This window comes from Budorcas taxicolor, chromosome 2 (genome assembly GCF_023091745.1).
Source record: "Budorcas taxicolor isolate Tak-1 chromosome 2, Takin1.1, whole genome shotgun sequence".
Taxonomy (NCBI): domain Eukaryota; kingdom Metazoa; phylum Chordata; class Mammalia; order Artiodactyla; family Bovidae; genus Budorcas; species Budorcas taxicolor.
Window position 1 is genome coordinate 179,378,479 of NC_068911.1, and position 12,907 is coordinate 179,391,385.

Below are 12,907 nucleotides of genomic sequence, written 5' to 3' on the forward strand. Positions count from 1 at the left end.
GTCCCCTGCTTAGAGCCACGCTTGGTGTTTCCTTGCTCCGAGGATGAAATCCAAACCCGATGCAGCCTGCAAGGCCAGCTGAGCCAGCTCACCCACTGTCGGGTCTCAGAGCCCAGCCTCCCCTGCTGGCTCCCGGAGCCACGGCCAGCTGCCCCGACGGCTCCGACTGCAGGCTTCTGTGTCGGTTTGTTTGGTTTGAACGTTCTCCCCCTGGGCCCTCTCATGGTTGGATCTTCCTCACCAATAGGGGATCAGTTTATACGCCACCTCCTCTGAGAGGCCCTCTCTGACCCCCTAACTGCGTGTCCCCGTCTCTGTTTTCACTGTATCTGATTTATTCTCTTTATGCCACGCAGCTCTCTTTTCTCTCCGCTCGTTTGCTGAGGGGTGGCTAGGAGGTGGTGGTAGCTGCCTGCGCTTCCGGCCAGGGGCGCAGGCGTCAGGGAACCAGATTACTATTCCTCCTGTCGTCCTCACCGGCCATGACATTAAAAAAAAAATCATGTCACCTGAGCCTTTACCTGTGAAGGAGACCTAGAGACATCTACTCGTGGGGTTCTTATAAATAATAAAACTAGTGAGTGATGGCAAAACACTCAGAGGGGTGATGGCTGTGGAGCCAAAGCCGGCTGCCCCGGCAACATCGCGAGAGGTGAAGCCTCCCAAGCAGGGCGCAGCCGGCCGGGTGCGTTCCAGCCTGTCTGCTGAGCGGGCGTCATGCTATCATCTGACACATCGCTGCTGTCTGTTAGCTCAGACCGACGCAACTGTCGGTTCCCTGACCCACAGAGGTCGCCTGCCCCCTCCTCTGGGGGGGACACCGACCCCGAGAGCAACCCCATTGCCTGACGTGGAGAAGCTGGGGCAGCAGCCGGGCCTCCCCTGCCCTGGCCCTCCCCGTCCCCCGCCCACCCTCCCCGGGCACTCCAGCCGCCCCCACGTGCACTCACCTGCAGGCTGAGGCCCCTGAAGGAGAAGGCGGGGACGCAGCAGGCCAGGATCGGGCACCAGAACGGGGCTCTGCTCTGCTTGTCCTCATCCGGACACAGCCAGCCCGGCTGGTTCTCCTCCCCTGGGCGAAAGGACAGGGGTGGGGAGGGCCCGTGAGAGACGGGACGAAGTGGTCCATGAGGCCTGGGAGCCGGCACCCACGTGCTGACCCTGCCAGCTGGACGCTCACTGCTGCCCCTACAGCCCGCCCTCCCCACGCAGCCAGTGCCGTCCTGCTGAGCCTCTCCCCAACCCCGCGGTTCCCCTCTTCTGCCGGGTCCTCGTCCACCTGCAATAAAATCCAGACTCTTCCGGAAGAGCTGCGAGGACCCTCCTTCCCCGTCAGCCTCACCCCCGGCAGCAGGCCCGCCTGTGCTAGGCTTTCCTCGGCGGCTGAAACAGGACGACCCTGCAGGAGGGTGGCCCTCTGCCCTTTGCCCTCTGCCCTCCGCCCTCTCCAGGGCCGGCTCCACTCCTCACTGAGGATGACGCTAAGCCCCCGCCTTCTCGGAAAGGCCTCAACTGACGGTCACCACATTCCCCTACCTCCATCGCTTTCTGTCTCAGCCCTGCGGGTGTGTACAATGGCCCTAGCCACAATTTCTGGCTCTTTTATTAACAGGCTTGCGTCTTTTTCCCTCTGTGTGCGTGTGTATACGCACACAAGTACACGTGTGTATACATGTGAATGCATGTGCACGTGTGTTTCGTGTCCTTGTGTGTCCACCGGCCTCCCACTACACCCGTTTTCCATGAAGGCGGAAACTTCCCACGCCTCCTCCTCTGCTCCACGCCATCCTCCACAGGGCAAGCACGCACAGCGGACTCTCACGCCTTGTGTGGCATGAACCCCCGAGCCCCATTTTTTCCAGATCAGTCAAATCAGAACGATGGCCTCCAAGAGCAGTCACCTCCCTGAGCCCCACTCAGCACAGAGCAAGCGCTGGAGAAAGACGGCCAACTGGGAAGGGCACGAAGCTTTGTTTTCACAAGATGAATAAATCCCAGAGGCCACCTGTTTGGCCTGCAGTTAACAGTTCTGTATGATGTGCTTTGGGCTTCCCAGCTGGTGCCAGCGGTGGAGAACCCGCCTGTCAATGCAGCAGACGTAAGCGACGCGAGTTCAACCCCTGGGTTGGGAAGATCCCCCGGAGGAGGGCATGGTAACCCAGTCCAGTAGTCTCTCCTGGGGAATCCCACGGACAGAGGAGCCTGGCGGGCTACAGTCCATGGGGCTGCAGAGTCGGACACGACTGAGGCACCTGAGCACGCACCGTGTGCTTTAACATTTGCTAAGAGGATAGGTCTTATGGTAAGTGTTCTTGTCACACACGCGCAAATACCAATAACAAGGCAGAGGGCGGCAGGGCAGTTCGCAGAGGACGCACCTGTCTAGGGCGTAGACTGCGGCAGTGCAGCTCATGAGGCATGCTCAGCTCTGAACTCACCCAGCCGTGCACACGAACCGCGCGAGGCTCTTTGTATGTCAATCACACCGCAGGAGGGGCTTTAAGACTGCCACCTCCACTAGAGAAAGGCGATGTCTGCGTGCTGGATCCAGGCGGCAGGGGCCGAGGCTCTTTGAGAAGGCGAGGATGTTCACAAATGCAGGGATTTGCGAACAACCAGCTCCCGCTCCGGCAGAGGCTCCAGTGCCTGCCCACCCCCTCAAGCAACGGAGTCTCTGAGCAAAGAGCTCCCTCCCTGAGTGGGCCAGGGGCACCCCCAGCGCTCCACTGGCGCTGGTTCCCGCCTCTGGGGAGGAGAGGCCACCTAGGAAAGGACAAGCTGAGCCAGGACGCGCATCTCTGTAAGTGGATGGTGGTGTGCACCGCACTTCACAGTTTCCAGGGCGCTGCCCACACACCCTCCCACAGCCAGCAGGCAAGCTCAGAGTCTCCGCCCCACCTGCACGGGGCCGGGGGAGGGAGGTCAAAGACACGGCTCAGGAGCTAAGGAGCTAGCCCCCGGAGGCAGCCTGCACAGCACCCGCAAGACAGGGGGGAGCTGAGACAGCCCGCCAGCCCTGGGGACGCAGCCTCTCACGTTAGGACCGCCCACCACCCCTGGACAAAGCCCCGGGCGGCGAGTGAAGACAGGCGAAGCTGCAGCCTGGCCCTGCTTTCAAGCGCTCACAGTCACACGGACCCACGGTGCCAGACCCCCGCCTTGGCAGGCTGGGGCCCGGGAGAGCAGTCCGAGCCCACCTGTCCGCCCGGAGCTCCATGAGTGGAAGCGTGCACTCCCCCATCACCGTCGCCCCGAGCTCCGTCCTCCCCTCCCCTCCACGCACTCCCAGCCCATCGAGTCCTGGCAATTTATCCCATCTCTTCCTTAATGATCTGACCTTCTCCTTCCAGATGGTGCCTTCCCTGCCTGCGACTGGGATCGTTAACAGAAAATGGGGCTGTTGTTCCCCATCTGCCGCTGCCATTGTTCCATCACAAAACTGGGGCGGCTGAGACCGAATCAGAAGCCTGCCTCCTTGGACACGGAAAGCCACGACTTCCAGCTGACATCAAGTGGGGCCTTATTTAGCATCAGCTGTGTCCGCCAGCACCCACCCAACTCTGGGGTCCTTGCCCATGCCCGTGCCCCAGAGCCCTCGGGACCGCCCGCCGGCCGCAGGAGGCTGACTCTTCCAGCAGGGCCCTGTGTGGCTCAGAGAAGCGCATGTCACCTCTCTGAGCCTGTGGCCTCGTCTGGACAATGGGGGAAATAATCCCGCCCATTAGGAGTTGCTGTGAGCCTGGAAAGACTATACGCTGATGTCCAGTGGGCACCAGACACTCAAGAAACAGGACCCAGGGGCTTCCCTGGAGGCCCAGTGGTGAAGAATCGACCTCGCAAAGCAGGGGACGGAGATTCAAACCTTGGTCAGAGAACTGGGATCCCACATCCCGCAGGGCAGCGACGCCCGCCCGCCGCAACCACCGACTTCCACACGCCGCAACTAGAGAGAAGCGTGCCCGCTGCAACGAAGCGGCCTGCCTCAGCCCGGACCCGGCGCAGCAGAAGAAATAAGTAATTCTTTAAAGCATATTCTTTAAAAAAGAAATAGAATCCACTACGATCACTGTCCTCAGGGTGAAGAGGATGCCCACTACTATGCTTGAGGTTGGACCGCCACCGTCCCCCGGGGCCGAGTCCCCACCCTGGCCGGCCCTACCCAGCATCTCCAGCCCCACCTGCCTCCCACTCCCGCCATGCTCGGCCCTGCACCCTCGCCCTCATGGTGGCCCCAGCAGACAGCCCAGCCTACCCCGCTCTACGCGCTAAACCCAAGGCCCCTGTCACACCTGCCCACTCCATGGAGACGCTGCAGACCGAGGCCACGGGCATCCCCACACGCGTCTTGTCTGGGCACCTCGCCCCTGCAGAGACTGGGGTCTGGGGAGGCCGGGCAGTGGCCGTGGTCACCCGGCTGGGGTAAACCTAAGAGGGGCTCCAGGGGCCCGCACCTTCAGCCCTCCTGCTTCCGCCGAGCGCTTGGGCAGGTGCTGGCGCCGCCCTCTGATGGCTGAGGGTTAATGCAGACCCACCGGGGACCTGTTTCTCTGACTCTGACGGGGGGATTGGCCTGGGGTCTGCCTGGCCCAGGCCCTCCAGGGGTGGGGACAGGGAAGGCCGCGTTGGGAGAGGCTCAGCACTCAGAGCCACAGGGGCTGGGGGGACGCAGGAAGGGAGGCCAGAAGCCCCACCCTGTCCTTTCCCCACCCCCACCTCCAGGGCCTCCTGTCAACAAACCTTTTCCTGAGCCTTAACAAACAGAGGCTAACTGGCAGGGACAGGGAGGGCGTCCTGGCCCCTCGGCACCAAATGTGACCCCAGGACAGCCACTCCCCCCGGGAGATGCAGACACCCCTTTCCTGGGGGCTGCCCCTTCCGCGCACCATCTCCCCTACGCTCAGCCCAGCCGACACCCTGGGAACATCCCCATTTTCTGATGGAGAATCCCAGGCATGCAGGGGTGAAATCGTCTGTCCGAGATCACGGAGCTGGCACGCCACAGAGCTGGGAACTGAACCCACACAGTCTGGGTCCACTTCACATGGTGCTCAGATCCCGAGATGCATGGGAAGAGGCCCAGGGGACTCTAGGCCGGGTTAAGGGAGAGAGCCTGCCTTCCTCAGGCCGCAGGGCACAGCGGCGGCCACACTGGGGTGTCAATGGGGTCCCCAGACCCCCCAGCATCCCTGCCCTTCCAAAGGGCAGAACTGACCCCCATCCCAGTCCCCAGCGGCCCCTGCCCAGCCCTCTGCCCTCAGTCTTTGGTGGATTACGATCTCGGCACACTGGGCTCAGGGAGGGAGGAAGATACAGGGGACAAAAGGAATAACATCCTTTGTGAATAAATGTTTTTAACATATTCTATTTCTAATAGGCTCATATCATTCCCCACCCCGCTCCCGCACCAGGCACTGCAGATAAAAAAACAAACTGGCAAAATAAAAGAACCAAATTATTCGAGCCCCAGGGGAACCCAGGCACTCAGATAAGGTTTCAGACGACTCTTTCCATCAAGACTTTTGCGGCAGCGGGGCCGGGCAGAGATAAGTCAGCCGAGTGCCCTCACAGGCCGAGGAGGAGGGGGCTGCTCACACGAGCGAGCTCCTCTCCCGCCAGTACCGGGCCTCTCGGCAAGGCATCTGAGCCTCAGACGGCAGGTGGCATAGGCCCACGCACGGGGCTCAGGCCCTGGGCACCGCCCCCACGGGCGGGGAGAACGGGGCAAACGGCCGACGCCCAGCAGGCGGGGCACCTTAGCCAGAATCCCCACCACCCTTGGCTTAAAACCCCTCCTCCACCGTCCGCAGGCCTCCTGGTCACAGGAACAACCCGTGGAGGCCCGCGCGGGTCAGCACCAGACCCCGGAGGGCCCGAACCCGGCTCCTCCAAGCCCAGGCCTCCTCCCTGTTCCCTCCCCTACCTCCTTGCACCCCCAAACAGCCCCTCCGCACCCCCCATACCCACTGCGTGCCCCTCCACTCCCCCACGCTCCCAACTCCCCTCCACCCCCAACCGCCCCCTCCACGCCCCTCCACCCCCCAACGCCCCCTTCGCGACCCCCCACACCCCCTCCACCCCCCAACGCCCCCTCCGCGACCCCCCACGCCCCTTCCGTGCCCCTCCACCCCCCACGCCTCCTCTGCGCCCCCCCAGGCCCCCTCCGTGCCCCGCACGACCGGTCTGTGCCCCCCACAAGCCCAACACCCTCTCTGCGCCCCCCAACTCCCCTCCATCCCCAACCGCCCCCTCCATGCCCCCTCACGCACCCTCTGTGACCCCCCACGGCTCCTCCGTGCCCCTCTACCACCCCAACGACTCCTCTGCGCCCCCCACGTTCCCTCTGCACCTCCCACGCCCCCTCCGTGCCCCCCACGCCCGCTCTGCACCCCCAACACCCCCTCTGCGATCCCCAACTCCCCTCCTACACCCCCAACCGCCCCCTCCACGGCCCTCTGCGCAGCAGCCAGATGACCCCCTTAAACATTAATCAGGTCGCACCACCCTCCGGCTCTCAGCATGGCAACCAAGCCCCCAGGCTTCCAGAGGAACTCCGTGCACCTCACCCTGGCTTTCCAGTAAACCCGCTCCCCACTCCCACCGGCCTCCCCTCACACCAGCTACGCACCAGCTCTGGCCACCTCAGGACCTTTGCACTTGCTGTACAGCCCGGCTCACTGGACCGAGACCTCCGCCCAGCTTCAGAGGTTACCTCCGCAGAGCTGGCCCTGATCAGTCCAGACCCCAGGCCCTGTGCCGGTCACAAGTCAGCTCCAGCCACCTCGCAGCTCCACCCAGCCCCGCCCCGTCGGTTTGCTCCTCACGTAACCCCGCCTGCGCTTGTGAACTGCGACTTCCTTGAGAACAGTGAGTGAGTGGCCTGTTTGCTCGCTGCTCTCCTCCCCCGTGCCCTGTTGTTCAGCCGCTCAGTCGGGTCCGACCCTGCGACCCCACGGACTGCAGCACGCCAGGCCTCCCTGTCCATCACCAACTCCTGGAGCTTGCTCAAGCTCATGTCCATCGGGTGGGTGATGCCATCCATCTCATCCTCTCAAATAACTGTAGAGCCTCAATACTTTTTTTAATTGATGAAAGCCTTTGAAAAAGGTCCTGACCCCTTCCCAGCAGCATTTTTAAGTCTATTGGAGATATATATTGAATACTTATCTCGAAAAAGATCATACTAGTAACCGAGACAAAATAAAACCCCCCAAATCGCTGCTGCTGACTGGAATCAGCATATGGGAATTGCAGCATGCCACAGACAGTAATGGTTCTGATCAGCAACAAACCAGGCCTTTTGTCAATTCAAAAAAAGCACAAATAAAGTGCTTATAGCTTAATGAATGTAGTTTGGCAGACAGAAGCTCACCACCTTGAGGAAGGAGAAGGACAGGAATTAAGAGTGGGCTCTAAAGCCGCCTGCCCAGGTTCTGAGCCCCTTCCTGCTGTGCAAGCTCCGGCAAGCCGCTGTGCCTCTCGGCCTCAGACTTCCAAGCGTGCAAAGGCGTTCACAACAGACTTGCCTCATGGTGTTACTACGAATGTGAAATGTGAAATGAAAGAGAGATGTGTAAAATGCTTAGGAAAAGGCTCGCCACACAGGAAACACTTTATAAATAGAAATGTCCACTATTTCATGGGATGCATAGGAGAAAAGACCCTGGTGGCTCAGACAGTAAAGAATCCGCCTGCAGTGCGGAAGGCCTCGGTTCGATCCCTGGGTTGGGAGGATCCCCTGAAGGAGGGCATGGCAACCCACTCCAGTATCCTGGCCTGGAGAATCCCATGGACAGAGGAGCCGGGCGGGCTACAGCCAGTGGGGCCGCAAAGAGTCGGACACGACTGGGCGACTAAGGGGTGCACAGAACAGGAGGAAAGAAGGATAAAGAGGCCTCCGGGTGAGAATCAGTTCAGTCTAACCTGCACCATTCTTTTTACAACAGTTTTATTGAGATATAATTCAGCTACCATAAAAATCCACCCCTTAAATAAAGAGTACATTTCACTGGTATAGTCACACAGCTGGGCAACCATCACCACTCTCTAGTTTGAGAACATTTTCATCATTCTCACCAAAAAAAACCCTTAGTGGTGACTCTCCAGTCTCTCCTCTTCCAGACTAATTAACTTTCCATCAACTCCCACCATTCTACAGATGGGGAAACTGAGGCTCCGAGCGGGGGAGTGACATGTTCAAGGTCACTACAGCATCCCCCTTCACTCTGAAGCCTCCGTGGCCCCCGAGACTGAACGCTCCCCTCGTGCTCACACATATACACACCCCAAACCGCCCGCTGTCCACCCCGACCCTAGGGCTTTACTCACGGAGTCCGATCTTGGCCAGGTGCAACCTGTTGACCCAGGAGATCTTGCTCAGGGGGTTGGGAGTGATGAAGACCACCATGAAGCTGATGGGGCGGCCGGACCTTCAGTGAGAGAGCAGGGCATGAGTACTGGAATGGGGCCTGGCTTCCCGGGAGGCCGCCAGCCCCTCTCCCGCCCCCACCAGCCCTGGAGACGGAGCGCGGTCTGTGCAGAGCATTGAAGCATGGCCAGAGGGGCTGGTGGCCTGGCAAAGCCTCGGTCTCTTGGGGAAAGAGTTCTACCCACCACAGCTGCAGGGACAGGTAGGTCCCCAGGGCGACAGGCCACAGCCTCCCATCCTGGCCCAGGAGCCCAGCAAGGCCACAGGGGTCTGGGCCTCTGTAGGCTGCAACTCAAGCAGCCCCCCCGGGCCCAACTGGTCAGCCATCCGCAGGCCTCGCCAGCCACCTGCACACGCCTGGCCCAGAGCCTGTGACTCGGGCCTGTTCCTGGCCCCTGATGTAGGACAACTGCTCGGTAATGTCCGCTGAACGATACATGAATGCATGAAGGAGGGAGTGAGCGGAGGTGTGTGCAGGCTTTGGGGACAGAGGTCCCTGCTGTCCTCGTCACCTCACCTCGGAGCGGTAGGGCGCCTTCACTGTTTCTGAGCTTGTCTCACCCCTGTGGTCCACCCCAGCCTGGAGAGGCGGGTGGGCCCAGGGTCCCGAGCCGTCCATGGGGCGTGGGGAGGAGGAGGCACGGGGTAGGGGGGACAGGGCGGCTCAGCAGGGTGCCAGGAGCCAGTGGGAGGGCCACGTGCAGGTTCAGGCCCCCACCCAGGGCTCCAGTCCCCCGTGCCCTGCAGCTACGGAGGCTGTAAGCCTCTCCCCGCCTGCCCCCGCCACACACACATGCGTGCACTCAGTCGTGTCTGTCTCTGTGCAACAGACCCAGCGGGTCACAGACTGGGCTCTGACCGCTCACCACCCGGCGTAGGCCTGGCAGTGAGGACCCTGAGAACCCAGCCCCGCCTCCCACGTCTGAGCCCCGCCTCCCCCCCTGCAGAGTGGGGAGCCACACTGTTCCCTCTCCATCTCTGCGTCAAGTCCACTAATGCCTGTGGCACAGGTGTGGGTCTACGGAGCATCAGCTCCTGGGCAGGCATCTAGGGGAGGCTGGCTGCACCTGGCCCCAGGGGATGGCAGGGTCGACCGACCGCTGGCAGCGTCCAAGCAGCCCAACAGAGGGCGGGCTCACCCGGGTACGAACGGGTCCTTCGTTCATTCATCCATGCGGCCATGAGCATCTGCTCTGTACTCGAACAGCTATGCCGGGCCCCGCCCCGCCCCCGCCCAGCCCCGCCCCGCCCCCGCCCCGCCCCGCCCCCGCCCCGCCCCCGCCCCGCCCCGCCCCCGCCCAGCCCCGCCCCCGCCCAGCCCAGCCCAGCCCCGCCCCGCCCAGCCCCCGCCCAGCCCAGCCCAGCCCCGCCCCGCCCCGCCCCGCCCCGCCCCCGCCCCGCCCCGCCCCGCCCCAAGCAGGACGACCCGACGCCCCTCCTCGGCCCCTCCTCTCACTTGTCGGGCTTTCCAGGAAGCAGGAGCCGCAGGCGGCACTTGTTGGCCGAGTGGATCTCCTCCTCCTTCACCCGCAGGAGCCGCTGCAGGGCCAGGCACCAGTCCTGAGCCACTGCCATGTTGAGGTTCTAGGGCGCAGGGAGCCAAGGACGTCAGCACACAGCCCGCTGTCCCCAAGAGCCACCCTCCACGACTCCAGGGCAGCTGGGGCCCGCCAGGGGGAGAGGAGCAGGGGTCCGCGCACTCGGCCACTCCCCGGGCAGCAGGCCTGGGCTCTGACACCCCCAGCACCCCTCCTTTGAAAGGGGCACACCCTCCCAGCTTGGGGTGAGGCTTGGGAAGACGCTGTGGGACAAACCAGGCTCTGTACAGGGAACAAAGAGGTGACCACAGCCGGGCCCTGCTCAACCGGAACCAAGGCTTCCGCCCAGACCACAGACCACACACTACTCCCAGCAGCCACAGGGGTGTCACCAGGCACCGCTGGGGGGCCCCGAGGCCAGGGCACGCCGGGCACCAAGAGAGGGGAGCTGGCCCAGGCCGGCGCTGGGTACCTGGTAGGTGCCATGCAGCGTGCTGACGAGGAGGGTAATCTGCTCCACCACGGCCAGGTCCTTCTGCAGGTCCTGAAGCTCCTGGAAGAGGCGCGGGGGCCCGAGGTACACCTTATCTGGGCAGAGAGAGAGACCCTGTGGGTGGGGAAGGCACCAACAGGAACCCCAGCAGGCGCTCACTACAGCGGCGAAGGGCTGCCGCGCCTCCCTGGGGGCTCAGCGGCCGAGAGTCCGCCGGCCAGGGCAGGAGACCCGGGGGATCCTCGGGCCGGGGGCGGGGGCGGGGATCCCACAAGCCGCGAGACAACCGAGCCTGCGCGCCTCCGCTCCAGAGCCCGCGCTCCGCAAGAGAAACCGCTGCAGTGAGCCCGCACACCACAGCCAGAGAGGAGCCCTGCGCAGACGAGGAGAGAAAGCCCACGGGCGGGCGGCAGCAGAGCCGTGAATGAAATGAACACATCTTCAAAAAGAAAAGAAGAGCTGTCGCCCTGGGGATATGGCACTCGCGATAAGGAAGGAAACGCTACCAGGCTCTCTCTACTAGCGGGGACACTCCAGTCGGGGGAGTCTAGCGCCTGGGGTCTGGGCCACACTCGGACTATGCAGAGGGTCACAGAAGATCAGAAGACAGAGCCAGCGGTGCCAGGAGTGGCGAGGAGCCCTCGTGGGCCCAGGAGGAAGGTGAGCGCCACCGTGAAGGGAGGCAGCCATGCCAAGGGAGCCCGTGAACGGCCAGCAGCTCACAGCTGCTCTAAGAGCCTGCTCTGCGGCGGGTTCGCCTGTGCGTGTTGGAGAGAGCGCGGCGCGAGACAGGCGAGGCCCCTGTCCTCGTGGAGCTGACGACCTGGTTGGGGTCGCATGTGTGCTGGGTCGCTTCAGTCGTGTCCAACTCTGTGCAGCCCTGTGGACTGTAGCCCGCCAGGCTCCTCTCTGTCCCTGGGATTCTCCAGGCAAGAATACTGGAGTAGGTTGCCATATCCTTCTCCAGGGGATCTTCCTGCCCCAGGGATGGAACCTGTGTCTCCTCCATCTCCTGCACTGGCAGGCGGGTTCTTTACCACTGGCACCGCCTGGGAAGCTCAGTAGGGTGGCAGAGGCGTCAGTTAAGGAGATGGTGGGAGGTATTAGGGAGGAAGGTATCAGGGCAATGGGACAGAGGCGGGATGGGGGTGACGGCACCCAGATCTCTCGGGGTGATACAACTGCAGTGTCGAGGCCCTGAGGGGAGGACCGAGAAACAGAGCCAGGGGCCCCGCAGGACTGGACGGGCGGGGGGGGGGGGGGGGGGTGTCTCTAAATGCGAGGCTAGGGGAGCCGGGCTGCGTTCTCCACGCCGCGTCAGCCAAGCTGCAGTCTCATGGAGCCCCAGGGGAGGGTGGCGGCAGGCAATCTGGGCTCTCACCCGGACGACCATCTCACAGGCTCATCCCCAGTCACCTGGACGCAAGGCCTGCAAAGCCACACCCTGGGCTTCCCTGGCGCCCGGTGGCTAAGAATCTGCCCCCACTGCAGGGGGCGTGGCTTCTATCCCTGGTCAGGAAACTAAGATCCCAGGAACCTCATGGTGTGTTCAGAAAAGAAGAAAGGAAGAAACCCACGGCCTGCTGCCCGGGGTGAGGGCTTCCTGACTTTGGAGCCACGTGGACTTTGGTACCGTGTGCTGGCCACCAGGCAATGAACATGGGGCAAGGTGGGCGTGGGCGTTAAGAGACAGGCTCCCACCGAATGAAGGGCAGAGGAGGGCTCTGCAGAGACCCCAGCGGGACGAGCTGGAGGGGAACGGGGACCACCACGAGGCCCCTTAGGGTACAGGCGCTGAGAGCTCAAGAGAACTCGGCCCGTAAGAGAGCGACTTCATTCCAGCAAAACCACCTCATCCGTCACGTCCCACTAATGCTGCTAATTTGAATTTTATCGTTTTGTACTTTCATTTCTATTCTGCTTGTGATTCTGTTTAGATGTTATGGTTGTTCAAGGGATGTGAGCATAGGAAGTTTATTAATATTGTACCTAGTCTTAGATCTGCACGTATTTGAATAACAATATAATAAAAATTCATCCAAGGCCAACTGGGGCTCAACAAGGATTTCTTCTCTCCTCTTTGAAGGGGATCTGGCACCCTAGCCCTCTACTTTGAGAAATGCGGTCACAGATAAAACAGTGGCTGGAGGAGGGGTCCCAGAGCAGAAGGCCAAGTGGTCCCAGGAAAGTGGAGCAGAACCTGGGCTGGAGGTGCCTCTGAGGGGGGGCAGGCGGGCCAGGAGCCCCTCCTGGGGGGCTTCTGTGAACAGCCAGCCAGGAACGCAGAACAGCCCCCACTGCCTGCCTCCCAGGCCTGGGGAGGCAGACCCAGCGGGTAAAGCGAGTACGGCCCCCTGAGGCCAAGAGTGTGTGGTGACCCCTGCCTCAGAGGCACCCCCAGGGTTAGGGTGAGACAGGGCTGGTGGGGAGGGCCAAGAGTCAGGCCCTCCT

At 62.3% G+C, this 12,907-nt stretch overlaps 1 protein-coding gene across 6 annotated transcripts in view; it reads right to left on the reverse strand.

Annotated features, from left to right (window-relative positions):
• The window catches only part of ARHGEF10L (Rho guanine nucleotide exchange factor 10 like), a 164,842-nt gene that overhangs the window by 55,054 nt on the left and 96,881 nt on the right, over positions 1-12,907 (reverse strand). For all 6 annotated transcript variants that reach the window (XM_052636257.1, XM_052636255.1, XM_052636256.1 and 3 more), the window contains 4 exons: positions 10,436-10,551; positions 9,882-10,009; positions 8,326-8,426; positions 951-1,072 (listed from right to left, as the gene is read on the reverse strand). In XM_052636257.1, coding sequence (XP_052492217.1) covers positions 951-1,072; positions 8,326-8,426; positions 9,882-10,009; positions 10,436-10,551 — 467 coding nt within the window. The remainder of the gene's footprint in view (positions 1-950; positions 1,073-8,325; positions 8,427-9,881; positions 10,010-10,435; positions 10,552-12,907) is intronic.